Here is a 19,626-nt window from a genome sequence, read left to right as displayed (position 1 = left end):
AAATGTTGGCCGATGTGAGATTCTTGTAGGTCCACAACAACTCTGTTCGGTATCACCTCCTGCCTGTCACACTGCTGCCTGTGATGGTCCACTTACACCAACGGCAAGGTTTCACAACGCTATGGAAGGGGCTAGGCAGTGCCTTGCTTGTCAGAGGAATGACCTTGGCAGTTGAGGACATAATCAGTAAAGTTACACCGTGGCCTAAGTAAGTACTTCTTCTATGTGTTCTGTGTTACCACTCTAATTTAAAACCCAATTCAGAGCGCCATTTCCAGACTGCCACACCAATTTCATGAAGTGCAGTGTATGCCTGTAATCAACATCCTATTGTTCAGTGCTCATATAGAGGCATATTAACAGTTGCCTTTCTCTTGTTCATTTTGTATATAGAACAGGGAAGGGAATGACGTAATAGTAGTAGTACAAGTACAAGGTACCCTCGGCCATGCACCATATGGTGGTTTGCTGATTATGTTTTGCAGACTTTTGTAAATGATCATTCACCTCATGTAGTTGTTAACTGAGCATGGACTGAAATCTGAGGAAATTATTTACTTTAAACTACTATAGACATCATCTTAAAGGTGGTGTAGCAGTATTTGTTAGAGAGCAGCTCAAAGTAAATAAATTAAACCATCTAGATCTGTATAATAATGAAGGCTTGACTGAAATGACAGGCATTGAACTCCATATCAAAGGTTGCGGAAAGGGCACGGTGAAACAGAAAATTATTGGGATTTATCGTCCACCTAAATTAGAGGTAGGGCATTTCATAGATATCTTTAGTAGAATAGTGGGACACTTTGACCCGGACGAGGTAACAATACTTGGTGACTTGAATATAGAGGCAACATCTTGCAACAACCATAACAGCAGGCTAATAGATACCCTTAACTCCTATAATCTTATGAATGCAGTAAATTCAGATACAAGAGTAACTCAGTCTACTTCTAGTAGAATAGACTACATAATACTAAGTAAAGAGGTAAAAGATTGTATTAGATGCTGGAATGTGGACTTTCACTATTCAGACCACAAATGTCAATTTGTAGACTATGAACACACAAGCATCCAAGAAAGGACTCAGGTCGTAGAAAACAAAAGAGTGCTTAAAGAGAAAAACATTAATGCTTTTAAAAGTAAACTAGAATCAGGAATGGCAACTAGTTCTTCAGCAAAAAGGGTCCGAATGCAAATGGATCAAATTTTATCATATTATTTTACAATATCTTAATTTTTCCTGCCCAGTGAAAGGAATTGAGAAAGTAGTAACTCACAACCAAAATGTAAAAAACACCAGACTGACTTTTCCAGCTTACATGATTAAACTCGGGCAAAATATCGAGGATCTAAGTGTGCTACATAAGTCAACTAAATTGCAAATATTTAAGGATAAGTACAGACAAGCTAAAAAACAATTTCAGCAACAGCTCTCAAATTTAAGAAAACAGATCCTGGATAAGGAAATAGGGAAATACGGAAGCGTCCGATCCCGCCCGTCTGCTTTGACCCATGACGTCATAAATATGGCGGAAACAAAAACACACACACACACACACTTTCCACAAGAAGCCTAATGACACTAACGGGACAAGCGCGGGAAATGGGGTGTTTTGGGTGGGGGGGCAAACTAAATATAAACAAATTTAGACGCCTTGCATAGCTACAACGTGTAAGTGAAGACAGCCATGCATGAATACCCACCCACCTCCCCAGGGGTCGTAACCCCTGCAACCCATAGAAGATAAAGATGCTTCAGTAGCTGATTAGTGTTTTTTGTCTTTAAAAAAAAAATCTCACGGGATAGAACGAACAGATCAGAAAGATAAATATAATAAACTAAAACAAACTGGAGGAAACAGGTAATTAAAATAAGTAATAAGTGTTTTTAAATTTAAAAAAAAATCTCACGAGATAGAACGAACAGATCAGAAAAGTAAATAAAATAAGATAAAACAGAACTGGAGACAGCCACACTCAAACCAAACTCCGCGCCGTCATGACGTCACACACGACAACACCCTTACGTCGCGGGTCAAAGCCGACGCGTGGGATCGGACGCTTCTGTCGACCCGGAAATAGCTCAGTCATCAAATATAGGAAAGTCTTCATGGAATATAATAAATAGATATCGCAAAGCCACCCCTAAGTTAGATGCTCAGTTTGACAGAATCCAACATGAAGGAAACTATATTATTGATCCAGATAAAATCTGCAATATATTTAATGAATATTTTATATCTTCAGCTGTGAATCCAGTTAATAACACAGGTCTGACTTGGATGGTAAAGCCTTCCCCTAGGCTGGAAACTGCTTTTGAATTTAAGGAAGTGAATGTGGAGGAAATAGGAAAAATAATAAATAACTTAAAGAATAAGACCTCATCTGGCTGGGATGGACTGAGTAGTATTAAAATTAAAAAATGCAATAAGGAATTAGTTGGAATAATTACCCATATGATCAACAGTAGTATCAGGGATCACACATTTCCAAATATATTGAAGAAAAGTACAGGTAAGTCTGTGCATAAAAAAGGATCGAAAGAAGAGCTATCAAACTTCAGGCCCATTTCATTAATACCAATTTTCAGTAAAATATTTGAAATTGTTTTGTTGACACAACTTATTGATTATTTCACAAAGAATAATTTACTAGCAGAAACACAGCATGGCTGCAGAAAGCATCACAGTACCATTACAGCAATTACCGAATTTCTCCATAAGGTGTATGATGCCCTGGATGAGGGAATGCAGACAGCAGGGATATTTCTAGAACTTACTAAAGCATTTGACTCGGTGAACCATGAGCTCTAGCAAATCCCAGCTATTACCATTTAAACTTGGTAATTCATACCAAACCTGTATTGATAATATAAGTGGCATCAAAACAGTAGACACTGACAAATGTAAATTTTTGGGGATATACCTAGACAAAAATCTTAACATATCAATGTCGTATGCAATAAAATCAGCAGTTCACTGCGCTTAATTAGCAAACTATCAAAATTAGTCTCTGAACAAACATTAAAAACTGCTTATTATGGGACAATATTAATTATGGAATAGAGGTACGGGAATGTGCTGCTGATAGATACATGAACAGAATCCTAACACTGCAGAAAAGTGCAATCAGGACCATTCATCGACTGGGATACAGAGATTCATGTAGGAAAACCTTTGTACAACATAAATATCTAACAGTATACTCCTTGTATCTGTACAAATAAATAACATTCTTTGTGGACCATAAAAGTAATGAAGCTAAGTGCTCTGATGTGCATACCCATAACACAAGACAAAAAGATTGCTTTTTCAGAAACAGAACTAAATTAAAGACAACAGATCATAGTCCTTGGATAAATGGCCAGATGTGGTTTAACAAACTGCCAAGTGCTATAAGATGCCACAGAGGTAAAGTATTCAAAAGGGAATTAAAATCATTCTTAACTCCCAAATGTTTGTACTCACTGAATCAATACTGATATTAAAATGTAGCTATTCTTAAATATAGACCTAACCCTTCTATCTATACGATGTACTATTCTGAGGTGATTGTAATATATATTATTGTTGTAACAACATGCTGTAAATTCAGATACCTATACTATGTAACAACAGTATGTTGCATTATGAAGTACTGTACCATATATTGCCAAGTGTGTCACCCTTAAGTGGCTTCTTGTAATTGTGAATTGCAAATTCCTACTGTCTGTACAAAAATTGTATAAAAATGCTATGACATTTGCAAAAGTCACCAGTTGGTGAATATATGCAAAAAAAGACAATAAATAAATGTAGAAGATGGTATAGAAATACATTAATTATCCTATGAAGGACTTATAGTGGTATGCAAAGATTTTGAGATGCTTGCTTCAGTGGTTCACGGGAATTTTGTTGGATAATATGATGAAACTGCACAATATTTCAAGGACACAGCTGCTTGTCATCTTCAGGAAGCACCTGAAGCAGTTATTATATCACAAAAGCCTCAAACTGCAAATTTTGAAGTGGTTATCAGAAAAAGTGCCAGAACCACCAGTGTTACTGGCTAATCCTCGAGTAGCTCCAAAAAATCATTTTGCCCCCAGGGGCTCAGCATTCATTTTCTGGGTACGGGCTTGGTGACCCCAGGGTTCCTGAGCTGGGGACTGGTAAGCGCCGCCAGTCCCCTGTCACCGTAAGCTCTGAGCATACTTCAGCGACCACCGTGCGGCGCGGCGGTGGAACGTTGTGTGTCTCAGGGAATGGGGATCTTGGCTTGATCGCCCGGATCGCGAGGATGGAATAAACCTCTATAAACAACCCCTCAATCTCAAGGTGTGCTGCGCACTGATGAGATGCATGGCTGTTGAGGTGGAACAGTCGTTAGCTGGCAACCTCTGGGGAACCTGCCGCATCTCAGTTGTATAAGGCTTACCTAGGTGCGTGGGGCTCTGTCTAGGTGGACTTCTAGTTCCCTAGCTGCTCGTGGGACCGAGATGGAACCCTCGAACTTTTATTCTTCTCCTCCCAACGGAAAGGGTGGGCCGCTGGTAGGTTCTAACACCCAATCCAGCAAGAGGGCTCGTGTAGCCAGTCCTCCTGATTCAGTTACTGGTAACAGAATGCAAACTGCTTCGCAGAATGTGTTTCTTATAATTAAAAGAAAAGAGGGGAGTTTCAATAAAGTTTCACCATTTTATGTACAGAAAGGCTTAGAAGGCATTGCTGGCACCTTAGAATCTGTCAAGCACTTGCGAAATGGAACCTTGTTGGTTGAAACATCTAGCTTCCAGCAAGTCAAGAACCTTCAGAAGGCACTATTTCTTGGGGAGTTTGCGATAGAGACTGAATTTCACAACACCTTGAACTACAGCAAAGGTGTTGTGACTTGCAGAGATCTCATTGAAATTCCCCAAGATGAACTGAAGGCTGAATGGTCCCGGGAAGGAATTGTTGACATGCAACATGTTCTGAAACTGGTAGATGGTGGTCTCATGAAGTCCAACTCATTTATCCTTACTTTTAACAGCACCAAATTGCCGGAGCATGTGAAGGCAGGTTTCCTACGTCTCAATGTACGGCCTTATTACCCCAATCCCATGCTGTGTTTTAAATGCCAACACTTTGGGCATACTATTCTCGGCTGTAGAGGTGAAGCCACTTGCGGGAAATGTGTGGTAAAGCCGCCCATGAGGGAGTTGGTTGCACCTCTCCTCCCATGTGTGTCAACTGCACTGGGGATCACCCTGTGTGGAGTAGGGAATGCAGAGTTTTCCTTGAGGAACGGAAGATCCAGGAACTTAAAACCACAAAATGCATCCCATATGGTGAGACAAAGAAAATATACAAGTCCATGCAGCCGTCCACATTCGCTGCCTCCTTTTCTTCCGTTGTGAAACAGCCAGTCTTGAAAACTGATGCCGCTACACAAGCGGAGGTTGCTACTGTCAGCACTAGCACCTGCGTTTGTCACTGTACGTGTGCTGCAGCAGTTCCTGTGAAGCCTGCCGCCCCCCCCCCCCCCCCTCGGCCTTCTGACCAGGCCGTGGTAGCTGACATTATGGACCTTCCTGCCCCTCCCCGGGTTCAGTCTTGTGCACTGCCTAGTGCTGCTACACCCCCTACCGCTTCTGAGGTTTTGGCTCCAATGCCACCTCAGACCAAAAAATCTAAGCCAAAGGTAAAGACTCGTCGCTGAAGGAGACTGACGGTATAGAGTCTGCTGATGTTGATGTCATTCTCTCTGACGTCTCTCTCGACTCCTCTTCAGAGGCGATGGAGATTGATGTCAGACTGGGGCAATCATCTCGCCCCAAACCTTAGCCTCCACCTGTTGTGGGCTCTCCTCCCCGACAGAAAGTGAGGATGAAGGTACTCCCACCCTGATAGATGGCTCCCATTACACAATGGAACATGAATGGATTCCAGACACATGTGGAGGAACTGAAACTCCTAGCACAGCAATGTCCCCTGTGCTTGTGTTTACACGAAACACATTTAAAACTATCTGATGCTCCTGTACTAAGGTCCTATATGTTATACCGCAAGGATGACCTGACTGGGGAAAGGGCCAAAGGTGGAGTCACCGTGTTTGTCAATTATGGCCACCACTCCTCTGCTCTCCCCCTGGATACTGACCTGCAAGCAGTTGCAGTTGAAATTCATTCACGTCGGAGGCTTACCGTTTGCTCCCTTTATTTACCTCATCTGGATGCAGTGAACTTAGAGGCTCTCACAGATCTTATCGAACAACTCTCCTGCCCATTTCTCCTCCTGGGCGACTTCAATGCCCATCATGTCCTGTGGGGCTCCACTTCTCTTTGCGCTCGAGTTTGAGTTTTGGAGAGCCTCCTGACATCTCAAGTGTTGTACATCCTCAACGCTGGTACTCCGACTCATTTCTCTGCTGCTACTGGGTCTTTCTCAGCCATTGACGTATCTTTCTGTTCTCCAACCCTCACCGACTCTGTTCACTGGGAGGTCATTGATGACCTTCATTCCAGCAATCACTTCTCCATCCGCATTCATCTCCTGGATGGTGTATAGCTGGAGCAGAGGCCACCATCATGGATGATGGCAGGGCTAACTTGCCACTGTTCAGTCGGTTGGCTGTCTTTGAACGCCGCAACAACGTACAGGAATGGGTGGATCACATCACACTTATGATCCATCATGCTGCTGACCTGTTCATACCAAAGTCTTTTGGCCCTCTTAAGCAGCGCCTTGTGCCTAGGTGGACAGAAGAGTGCCATTCAGCCATCCGGGATAGGCGTGCGGCTCTTCGACAATTTAAATGCCGCCCAACAGCGGTCAATCTTATCACCTTTCGAATCGCGAGAGCCAGGGCACGCCATGTCATTAAAGAGAGCAAAAAAATGTCATGGCAGGAGTTCCTGGACTCCATCAACCGTTCCACTTGTTCCACAAAAGTATGGGACGCAATCCGGAGGATTTCCGGTAGACGCAGCCGTTTACCAATAGCTGCGGTCCTGAACCAGGGATGCCTCCAAACGACACCCAGAACCATTGTTCAGACACTGGCAGAGCATTTTGCACAAAGTACTGCCACTGCAAACCAGGATCCAGCATTTCGTCACTACCGTGCAACTTTCGGGAGAGCAAACTTGGACTTTTGGTCGAACAGTTCTGAGGCCTACAACTCCCCTTTCTCCATGTGGGAACTCTAATCGGCACTTACTGACACTGCACCAGGTCACGACCGCATCTGGTACTCCATGCTTTGACATCTGCAAGCAGTGTCAAAGGAAATCCTCCTCGAATGTTTTAAACTCATATGGCAGACAGGAGTGTTCCCCACCTCGTGGAGGGAGGCAATTCTCACCCCTCTCCTCAAACCAGGAAAGGACCGCACATGTCCCAGTAGTTTTCGGAGCATCACCTTGACGAGCTGTGTTGGAAAGACCCTGGAACGGATGGTTAACCATCGTCTGGTCTGGCTGTTAGAAACCAGACAGCTCCTTAGCCGCTCTCAGTGTGGATTCCAAAAATTTCGGTCCACAGTCGACAACTTGACCCTCCTAGAGGCAGCTATTCAGCAGGCTTTTCTCTGTCAGCGTCACTGTATCGGTATCTTCTTTGATATCAGTAAGGCATATGATATTACTTGGAGACACTGTATTCTTGCACAACTGCATCAATGGGGCTTTCGTGGCTGCCTCCCCATTTTCATTCGGTCTTTCCTGTCTCAGCAGTTTTTTCGGACCCACATTGGTAACACACTGTCCTATCGTTTTGAGCAAGAGAACGGTGTCCTCCAGGGCAGTGTTTTAAGCGTTACCCTCTTTGCCATAGCCATCAACAGTATAACGTCTACAGTGAGGAGTCCAGGACAGTGCTCCTTATTTGTAGACGACTTTGCTGTTTTCTGTTCCTCGTCCAATGTTGCAACCGTGAGCTGTCAGTTGTAGCTAACAGTGCGGCGGTTAGAGGAGTGGGCTGCAAAGATGGGTTTTCTGTTTTCTGCCGATAAGTGTGTTTGTGTTCATTTTAATCGTTCTTGTTGTCTTTTTACTTTGCCTGCCTTGCATATGGGGGATACTGTCCTACATTTTAGAGACACAGTGCGGTTTCTGGGCCTAATTTTTGACTCCAGGTTGTCATGGCTGCCACACCTACGAGACTTGAAAGCCAGAACCCTGAAGGCACTGAACATCCTCAAGTGCCTCAGCCACAGGTCTTGGGGAGCGGACAGGGCACGTCTCCTTCAGTTTTATCGGGCTTTTGTGCATTCACGGCTGGACTACGGGTGCGTGTATGGGTCAGCGAGGCCATCTTAATTGCGGATCCTTGACGCTGTCCACCATGCTGGGATTGGACTGGCCACAGGTGCTTATCGGACCAGTCCCATACCCAGCCTCTGTGCTGAGGCCGGGGAACTGCCACTTACCATCTGGCGGCAGCTCCTGCTGGTGCGCCAGGCTTGTAAGTTTCTTGCAGCTCCAACCTCGCCTGCTCACCATATTGTTGCTCATCCACCTCTGGACTGCCTTTTTTCCCACCGTCCCTGGGCTACGTTGCCGTTTGGGATCCGTGTGCAACGTGTGCTAGAGTCTCTCGGTGTGGTGTCTGTACAACCCCAAATCCTGGGTTTTAACTGCCTGCCACCCTGGTTACTGAAGAGGCCCAGAGTGATTTTAGATTTATTGCAGTACAAGAGAGATTGCACTCCTGCCACCGTTTTTAATGTAGCATTTTCTGCCATTTTTATCTGAGCACCGCGACTATGTAGCTGTTTTTACGGATGGTTCGAAACAAGAGGATTCCGTTGGTTGCTCTGTTGTTTTTCTGGATCATGTCCTCAAGGTTCGACTGCCTCAGACTTTTACTGTCTTTGATGCAGAATTATCTGCGATCTTGTGGGCACTGGAGCAGATGAGACATTCTTCCTGTCCTAAATTTCTTGTCTGTTCGGATTCACTAAGTGCCCTTCACTCATTGCAACGTTTGTATCCAGTAGATAAAATAGTCCAGACCATCCAGGATGCCCTCCTCCAACTACAGCAACAGGAGAAGGTGGTGGCTTTCTGCTGGGTTCCAGAGCACGTCGGCATTGCTGGGAATGAAAGGGCAGATCTCGCAGCCAAGGAGGCGTGTCTCGATCCACAAGTATTTCAGTGTGCTATCCCCCTGCACGCACTCACCTCACTTTTGAGCTCACGAGTCATGCATCGGTGGGAGGATGAGTGGCTGGAAGTGACTGACAATAAGCTCCGTATAGTCAAGCCCACAACGCGTGTATGGTGTACTTCCTTTCAGCCCCGTCGACAGGATGAGGTTCTCCTTACTCGGCGTCAGATAGGAAACAGCCTTATGACGCATGGCTTCCTGCTCTGGTGAGAGGACTCTCCAATTTTTGGTGCTTGTGGCGTCCAGGTCACTGTGCGCCATGTTTTATTCGTTTGCATTTTATTTTCTAACCAGTGGGCCGCGGCTGACTTGCCAGCGGACCTGCCATCTCTTTTAGGTAACTCTCTGATGAATGTGTTTAAAGTTTTAAAGTTCTGTGCCAAGTCAAATGTTTTTACAAAGATTTTAGGGAGAGGATCTCAATTTGCTCACTGTGTGACTTGCTCGCCCATATTTTATGTAAGTGGCCAGCCAATGACAATTTCCTGTGGCATTCTTGCTGCTACGTTTTCCCTTGCTTACGTTTTACTTTCTTATGTAGCATTTTCTTTCTTTTCCTGCTTTCTTTGCGTGTGTGCTTCAGTTTTATTACGTCTGTCCACATTTGTTCCTTTTAGTGTGTGTCAGGGCGCTGATGACCTCGACGTTGAGCGCCCATAAGCCCCAACACACACACAAAAATCATTTGTTGTAAAATACATTGCCATGGATAGTATGGGTTAAGTAAAAACTCACTGCTAGACAGTTGGCAGTGCATGCTTGACAGATGTTGCTGTTCGTAGTTCATCTCTAATGATGGACTACTGTTTGCCAAACCATTTGGCAGGTTATTTAGTTTTGAAAAGAAAAAGCATAGAAGATTATAGTTTAGCATTCCTTCGACCAGAACGTGAAGGCAGAGGACAAGCTTGGATTAAGTGAAGGATTGGCCATGTCCTCATCATAGGATACATCTTGGCATTTGCTTTAGCAATTTAGGGAACCTATAGAAAACGTAAGTCTGGAGGGCTGACTCTAAATTGTTCTCTCAAATGAAAGCACAATGTACTGACCACTGTGTAACCTTGCTTGGTTATTCAGTTTTGGTCAATAACAAAACTGAATAACTGGGCAAGGTTAACAGTGGTCAGTACAGTGCACTTTCATTTGAGATAGGCTAAATGAAAGAGAATAATGTTCTTTCCTCTTTGCCTTGAGAAGTCTTAAAAATATACATTATCATCCACATAATTGAAGCAGTGTGAGACTTCATTGATATTATTGTCCTAATTGGTGTTGTAAACATTTTGTCCGAACAAGATTTAAATGGTCCGACTAAAAAAAGTGGAACACCCAAAAGGCATGATCAGTTGTCAGCGTAACTTCATACTTGTACACACCATTAGTAGATTTGTAAATGATTGTCCTTGCAATTCTCTGAAAGAGAGAGAATGGCCATTAAAGTGCATTAGTGGTGTTCGTGTTTCGTGTTGTTACCAGGCCTGGTGGTGTTTGTAAGGGGTGTGAATAGTGTCAAATGTTGAGTGACCACTGTGGAGGACACAGAGATGCCATGTACTCATGTGAAACAGTATTATTAGCACCAGATAGAGTTTGAATGGTGCCTCATTGTAGTCTGTATTTGGCCATCTGGTTGAATTACACAATATCCATATACATAAAGCAATTTGGTATGACAATGGCCCAATGTTGAACTGCATTGGCACACAAGGGCAGGGATATTCACCGTCGAGGTCTGGTTGACCACATCTGACAGCTTCAAGCAAGGATTGTCATATTGTGCCCCAGGCACATTCTACATCTACATCTACATCTATACTCCGCGAGCCACCTTACGGTGTGTGGCGGAGGGTACTTATTGTACCACTATCTGATCCCCCCTTCCCTGTTCCATTCACGAATTGTGCGTGGGAAGAACGACTGCTTGTAAGTCTCCGTATTTGCTCTAATTTCTCGGATCTTTTCGTTGTGATCATTACGCGAGATATATGTGGGCGGTAGTAATATGTTGCCCATCTCTTCCCGGAATGTGCTCTCTCGTAATTTCGATAATAAACCTCTCCGTATTGCGTAACGCCTTTCTTGAAGTGTCTGCCACTGGAGCTTGTTCAGCATCTCCGTAACGCTCTCGCGCTGACTAAATGTCCCCATGACGAATCGCGCTGCTTTTCGCTGGATCATGTCTATCTCTTCTATTAATCCAACCTGGTAAGGGTCCCATACTGATGAGCAATACTCAAGAATCGGACGAACAAGCGTTTTGTAAGCTACTTCTTTCGTCGATGAGTCACATTTTCTTAGAATTCTTCCTATGAATCTCAACCTGGCGCCTGCTTTTCCCACTATTTGTTTTATGTGATCATTCCACTTCAGATCGCTCCGGATAGTAACTCCTAAGTATTTTACGGTCGTTACCGCTTCCAATGATTTACCACCTATGGCATAATCGTACTGGAATGGATTTCTGCCCCTATGTATGCGCATTATATTACATTTATCTACATTTAGGGAAAGCTGCCAGCTGTCGCACCATTCATTAATCCTCTGCAGGTCTTCCTGGAGTACGTACGAGTCTTCTGATGTTGCTACTTTCTTGTAGACAACCGTGTCATCTGCAAATAGCCTCACGGAGCTACCGATGTTGTCAACTAAGTCATTTATGTATATTGTAAACAATAAAGGTCCTATCACGCTTCCTTGCGGTACTCCCGAAATTACCTCTACATCTGCAGATTTTGAACCGTTAAGAATGACATGTTGTGTTCTTTCTTCTAGGAAATCCTGAATCCAATCACAAACCTGGTCCGATATTCCGTAAGCACGTATTTTTTTCACTAAACGTAAGTGCGGAACCGTATCAAATGCCTTCCTGAAGTCCAGGAATACGGCATCAATCTGCTCGCCAGTGTCTACGGCACTGTGAATTTCTTGGGCAAATAGGGCGAGCTGGGTTTCACATGATCTCTGTTTGCGGAATCCATGTTGGTTATGATGAAGGAGATTTGTATTATCTAAGAACGTCATAATACGAGAACACAAAACATGTTCCATTATTCTACAACAGATTGACGTAAGTGAAATAGGCCTATAATTATTCGCATCTGATTTATGACCCTTCTTGAAAATGGGAACGACCTGTGCTTTCTTCCAGTCGCTAGGTACTTTACGTTCTTCCAGAGATCTACGATAAATTGCTGATAGAAAGGGGGCAAGTTCTTTAGCATAATCACTGTAGAATCTTAAGGGTATCTCGTCTGGTCCGGATGCTTTTCCGCTACTAAGTGATAGCAGTTGTTTTTCAATTCCGATATCGTTTATTTCAATATTTTCCATTTTGGCGTCCGTGCGACGGCTGAAGTCAGGGACCGTGTTACGATTTTCCGCAGTGAAACAGTTTCGGAACACTGAATTCAGTATTTCTGCCTTTCTTCGGTCGTCCTCTGTTTCGGTGCCATCGTGGTCAACGAGTGACTGAATAGGGGATTTAGATCCGCTTACCGATTTTACATATGACCAAAACTTTTTAGGGTTCTTGTTTAGATTGTTTGCCAATGTTTTATGTTCGAATTCGTTGAATGCTTCTCTCATTGCTCTCTTTACGCTCTTTTTCGCTTCGTTCAGCTTTTCCTTATCAGCTATGATTCGACTACTCTTAAACCTATGGTGAAGCTTTCTTTGTTTCCGTAGTACCTTTCGTACATGATTGTTATACCACGGTGGATCTTTCCCCTCGCTTTGGACCTTAGTCGGTACGAACTTATCTAAGGCGTACTGGACGATGTTTCTGAATTTTTTCCATTTTTGTTCCACATCCTCTTCCTCAGAAATGAACGTTTGATGGTGGTCACTCAGATATTCTGCGATTTGTGCCCTATCACTCTTGTTAAGCAAATAGATTTTCCTTCCTTTCTTGGCATTTCTTATTACACTTGTAGTCATTGATGCAACCACTGACTTATGATCACTGATACCCTCTTCTACATTCACGGAGTCGAAAAGTTCCGGTCTATTTGTTGCTATGAGGTCTAAAACGTTAGCTTCACGAGTTGGTTCTCTAACTATCTGCTCGAAGTAATTCTCGGACAAGGCAGTCAGGATAATGTCACAAGAGTCTCTGTCCCTGGCTCCAGTTCTGATTGTGTGACTATCCCATTCTATACCTGGTAGATTGAAGTCTCCCCCTATTACAATAGTATGATCACGAAACTTCTTCACGACGTTCTGCAGGTTCTCTCTGAGGCGCTCAACTACTACGGTTGCTGATGCAGGTGGCCTATAGAAGCATCCGACTATCATATCTGACCCACCTTTGATACTTAACTTAACCCAGATTATTTCACATTCGCATTCGCTGATAACTTCACTGGATATTATTGAATTCTTTACTGCTATAAATACTCCTCCACCATTGGCGTTTATCCTATCCTTGCGGTATATATTCCATTCTGTGTCTAGGATTTCGTTACTGTTCACTTCCGGTTTTAACCAACTTTCCGTTCCTAATACTATATGCGCACTATTTCCTTCAATAAGAGATACTAATTCAGGAACCTTGCCCTGGATACTCCTGCAGTTTACCAATATTACGTTAACTTTTCCTGTTTTTGGTCTCTGAGGACGGACGTTCTTTATCAACGATGATAATGTTCTCTCTGGTAAGCCGTCAGGTATTTTATCGTTTCGCCCAAGGGGGGGTCCCTCTAACCTAAAAAACCCCCGTGTGCACGCCACACGTACTCTGCTACCCTAGTAGCTGCTTCCGGTGTGTAGTGCACGCCTGACCTGTCTAGGGGGGCCCTACAGTTCTCCACCCAATAACGGAGGTCGATGAATTTGCAACCATTATGGTCGCAGAGTCGTCTGAGCCTCTGGTTTAGACCCTCCACACGGCTCCAAACCAGAGGACCGCGATCGACTCTGGGCACTATGCTGCAGATATTAAGCTCAGCTTGCACTCCGCGTGCGATGCTGGTTGTCTTCACCAAATCAGCCAGCCGCCGGAAGGAACCAAGGATGGCCTCAGAACCCAAGCGGCAGGCGTCATTCGTTCCGACATGTGCTACTATCTGCAGCCGGTCACACCCAGTGCGTTCAATAGCTGCCGGAAGGGCCTCCTCCACATTACGGACGAGACCCCCCGGCAAGCACACCGAGTGCACACTGGCATTCTTCCCCGACCTACCCGCTATTTTCCTGAGGGGCTCCATAACCCGCCTAACGTTGGAGCTCCCTATAACTAATAGGCCCGCCCTCTGTGACTGTCGGGACCTTGCCGGAGAATCGGCCACTGGCCCAACAGGCGAGGCATCCTGTGGTGGCTCGGAAACGATGTCATCACCACTAGGAAGCACCCCGTACCTGTTGGAAAGGGGTAAGGCAGCCGCCACGCGGCCAGATCCCACCTTCGCCTTTCGGCCAGGCACGCGTGAGCCCACCACTGTCCGCCATTCACCCTGGAGTGATGGCTGACCGGTAAGATGCTCACTGCCGGAAGACGCAGCGACATCAGGGGTTCCATGTGATTCCAAGGCCACCGAAGTAGGCATAGGTCTCACCACAGTTGCCCCAACGCCACTACGAGCCGACGCCTGCGCCTCGAGCTCGATGAGCCTAACAGACAAAGCCTCCACCTGTCCCCGAAGAGTGGCCAATTCTCCTTGCGTCCGCTCACAACAACCACAGTCCCTACACATGACTATGTTTACCCTACTCTATACGGTGACAAATTCCCAAGATAATCTTCTGATGAGCTACTCTGATAATCAAGAAACACTCACTGAAATACGAGACGCGAAAACTACGCTAGGTTTTCCCAGAAAAACTATTTAAAAGCTAAGCGCAGCAAATAAGTACAAAAACACTGTTATTGAAATAAAAGGTTCTACCTAGTAAGCACTCGAACACGCAAGAAATTACAAAAATAAACTAGTAATTACACAGATAACTGAAAATAAGTCGCTGCTGTTTGTAAAATATGTAAGAAGCAAACGGTGTACTCGCCTTAGTAGTAGCAGGAGCTAGCGATGCGCTCTCGCTGACGGTCTAACTGACACTGACTGAGCTGCTCTAACCAAACATACAAGCCTGCACGATACGAGAGTCGATACAACGGTCGATAGCAATGGCGGTACTGTACACTACACTGTTATTGAAATAAAAGGTTCTACCTAGTAAGCACTCGAACACGCAAGAAATTACAAAAATAAACTAGTAATTACACAGATAACTGAAAATAAGTCGCTGCTGTTTGTAAAATATGTAAGAAGCAAACGGTGTACTCGCCTTAGTAGTAGCAGGAGCTAGCGATGCGCTCTCGCTGACGGTCTAACTTGTAACCTCTTCACATCTACACCTGCCAATCGAGGACAAGTAATGGACTCCTGCAACATTTTGTGTCATCCTGTGCCATTGAACAGAGGCACAGCAGCTGAACCATGGAATTATCCTACCACATGTAGGCTGCCATTAACACCATAACACATAGGGCTGCATTTGGAGTAATGCTGTGTCTGGTAAGCCTGGACTGCTGATGAATGGCATTCCGTTAGCTCCGGATAACCATCGCTGGTGAGCATGGCAGTGACCAGGATAGATTTCCTACTCTTCCAATGTTTTTGAGAGGCGCAGTGGTGTTACGCACGGCAACATAGTGTGGGGGAATGGGGGAACCCTCAGGTATGATTTCAGGTCACAGCTCGTAGCGTCAGAATGGTACATTGAGGGCATCCTGTGTCCTCACGTATTACCCCCTGTGGTGCATTTTTCAACAGGACAATGCTCATCCCCGCATGGCACATGTCTTTACTAACTGTCTGCATGCTGAAGAGGTATTCCTGTGGCCAACAAGTATGAGAGATTTGTTCCAAATAGAAAGTATGTGGGACCAGTTCATATGAGAACTGCATCCCATTGCCAGTATACAGTATATCAAGAACAGTTTTGTGCCAGCTTGTGTCAGAAGAAGATGCAACAACTTTGACACCCTTCCCTGCTGAGTCAGTGCTTGTGACTAGGCCAGAGGGGGTGCAGCATCATACTGATAAATTGGCTTATACTGCCAAGTTATGTGTATATTTGATTCATTTTTGTAATCACTGAATTTATGTCTCATTCCTTCTCAACCCATTCTGGGTTCTTCACTTTTTTTGTTGGGAAATATATTTCCCGCTTTTCAATGGTTGTGAAGTTTTCAGAAAAGGGTCAGTGACATTACTTTCACCTGTAAAACAATGTTAATTGCTCTTAGCTGCTACACTTGATTTGACCCTTGCAGTTACCTGATTGCATTCAAAGAAACTTTTCTCGAACCACTGGATAAGTAAGTATATCTGAGAACGCTCTCCACTTAAACTTGCATGAACATCATTTTGACCTTTAGGAATTTGCTGTGTTTGCTTTCAGAACTTCCTCAAATGATCCTCTGAAAGTAGCTATGGGAAAAGTAAATACATTTGTTTTATGAAATGAATATACAGTACCTTTTGAAACTTCTGGCAGATTAAAACTGTGTGCTAGACTGAGGACCGACCATAAAACATTGTCTTTTGTGGAAAATGCTCTTAGCAATTGAGCTAGCCAGTCACAATTCCTGACTTTTCCACATAGCTTTACTTTCAGGAGTGCTGGTATCTCAAGGTGTGCAGCAGAACTTCTGTGAAGTGTGGGAGAAAGGAGAGAGGTACTGGCAGAAGCAAAGTGTTAGGTAGTCCTGAGGCAAGGCTGGAAATCATGGTCTGTAAAGGCATTGCCCATGAATGGCAAGGTTCCATATTCAAGACCCAGTAAGGAACACAATTTTAATCATCCTGATAGTTTCAAATGGTGACATATTCATTCTGGATTTACAGAAACACTCTGGCTCATATTGCTGGACTAGCTGTCCTCAAACAAAGGATATAGTGAAGAAATAAAATGGCTTAGTGACAGCCTGAAGGTGTTTCCAGATTGAATCTTTCACTCTGAAGCAGAGCGTGCACTATTTTGAAACTTCATGACAGAGTAGAGCTGTTCCTCCCCCCCCCCCCCCCCCCCCGCCCCCATTTGTAGTGTCAGTATAATATGAGCAATTATGGTCAATAAAACTTTTTTTATGTTAGGGAAAAACAGACAAACTGCAGTACCACCTGTCAGCATAGATCCATAACATCATTAACATGGTAGAATTGAACGAGGTGGTGCAGTGGTTAGCACACTGGGCACGCATTCAGGAGGACATTAGTTCAAATCAACATCTGGCCATCCTGGTTTAGGTTTTCCATGATTTTCCTAAATTGTTTCAGGCAAATGCTGGGATGGCTCCTTTAAAAGGGGATGGCCGATTTCCTTCCCTAAACCGATGGAACCAGTGACCTTGCTGTTGGGTCCCCTCTCCCCAAATCAATCAATCAATCAACCAATCAGCAGTTCTTTCCACCACATAATTCAGTTACAACAAAGAAAGAAGATGGACACCCCATGGGGACCATTATGTTACTCATTACATGTGCAAACAAACACAGGTGATAAAAGACATGTTTAATTGCACAACTACAAAGAAACTAATGTGATAGCAGTGAAAACTAGGGGTTCAGAGCAGGGATAAACTAAATGTATGACAGTCTTAATAATGAAAATACACCAAAATAAATACTAATGCAAAAATCAAACTAACTACATCCTCAGCAATCAACAAAAAAGTCCTTGGTACCACAAACTTGCACATGGCTCCAATACCTGGTACAGGATATTTCAGTTGATCTACATAGATCTACATAGATAAAATGAAGTCCACTGTACCAAAAAAGCAAAAAATCTATTGTATGACTAATACTGAAAACGTAACCTCACCAATGTAGGTAAAGCAAAATCCATGCTACCTACCAACCCCAGTCCAGTGTAATTATTAACAACTAACAACGCAGCCAAAAAATTCATAAAAAATTCCATTAACACTAATTTGGATATACGAGAAGCACATAATCATGCACATAAAAACACGTACCATACATACTACAGTAAAAAAATAAGGCTATAAAAATGTACATACAAACCAGAGTCAGATGACACATAAATCTAGCAGTCTAGTGATAGCAAAAATATTATGTCTTCAACATAATCTCTCAAATGACTAGCCTGGATTTCTCAAACCAAGAACCACTCCAAATATAATACTATACAGTGTCCCACCAACAGTGCCAGATATCCTGGTTTCAAGATACAGCAACTTTTGTTACACTCATACTTCTCCACAAATGCAACACTTCACGTACTCAGGAATTAAGCCGAGTAACTGAAAGAATTAAATTGTGATCAACATGTCATCCTCCATTGTGACATACAGAAACCTAGTCTTTAACTTCATTGTCGTATCCATAACTTTAAAAAATGAAACAAAAATATTTAATAATTCTAAATCCGAAAACAGCTCATAACTGCCAACATCAAAATCACTCACTAACAAACTGCCACAAACTCTTCCAACATTATTCTCACAAACAGCACTCACAAAGTACAATGAATCACTAAAATCACTCAAAAACAGTTTGTAAACATAAAAATCCCACACTAAAGAGCTCCACTGCATAGTCCAACATATCCTATGCAGACGTGGTCCATTTCAAGTATGCCACACCACCATGACTTAACGCACCACAGTTTGTTACAGATCAAAGCATATGGGTTGTACTGCAAACTTCAGTTGATTTTCCTTATGCATTTGGTAAAACCAGTACCAATAGTTGAGATTGGATATCTCTGCTTGATGCTTTCATCATAAAATTATATTTGTTTCAGGGAAATAACATGGAATAGTTCACTGAAATCTATTGGCCAACACATCTTACTGAAATGGTGAGAACATACTTCAGTACTTTTATGCAGTAATAATTAAGTGGAGTGAATTATTTTCTTAGCAGTTATTTCTTTTTATTGTTGATTTAGTTGCTTATAAAATGTAGTGTATTGAATCTATTGATACTGTACGTCAGATTTGACCTGTGACATAATGATGTTGTGGCATCTGTCATTCATTGTGTGCACACAGAAGTAGAATAGAACTTTGACAATATTTATTTTACTTCTATATTACTTTTTTGGCTTATAGTTTACTGTGGCAGACTTATCTGTATTGTAGCCTGAGATCTTACTTATGTTAGAAAGTAACAGTTCAGTCAGGCAAAGCCGGCAAATATGAATACATAATGTTAGTTGTGGGCTATCTCCTTAAGCATAACCCGAGTCCTGTGTTAAGCTGGAAGGTGACAGTTTTGTTGCAAGTGAGGAAACCAGTGAATGTGATGTCATGAAAGTAAATAAGGAAATGAGCATATGGCATTGTGGGCCTGGAGTCCCCCATTCGGGGAAGTTCGGCAGCCAAGGGCAAGTACTTATTGCTTTCGATGCCACATTAGGCGACTTGCGTGTCAGAGGTGTCAGAGATTGGGACAAAATGATGATGACAACACAACACAGAGTCTCTGAGCAGAGAAAATCTCCTGCCCCAGCCGGGAATCGAACC

General features: G+C 43.4%; 1 protein-coding gene across 1 annotated transcript in view; it reads left to right on the top strand.

Annotated features, from left to right (window-relative positions):
• LOC126198450 (mitochondrial outer membrane protein SLC25A46-like) overlaps positions 1-19,626 on the top strand; it is a 43,350-nt gene that overhangs the window by 648 nt on the left and 23,076 nt on the right. The window contains exons 3-4 of the mRNA XM_049934778.1: positions 30-208; positions 18,903-18,959. Coding sequence (XP_049790735.1) covers positions 30-208; positions 18,903-18,959 — 236 coding nt within the window. The remainder of the gene's footprint in view (positions 1-29; positions 209-18,902; positions 18,960-19,626) is intronic.

The sequence above is a fragment of the Schistocerca nitens genome, chromosome 8, assembly GCF_023898315.1.
Source record: "Schistocerca nitens isolate TAMUIC-IGC-003100 chromosome 8, iqSchNite1.1, whole genome shotgun sequence".
NCBI classification, from domain to species: Eukaryota; Metazoa; Arthropoda; class Insecta; order Orthoptera; family Acrididae; genus Schistocerca; species Schistocerca nitens.
The sequence above is the reverse complement of the archived record's forward strand: the minus strand, read 5'-3'. Positions and strand labels throughout refer to the sequence as shown.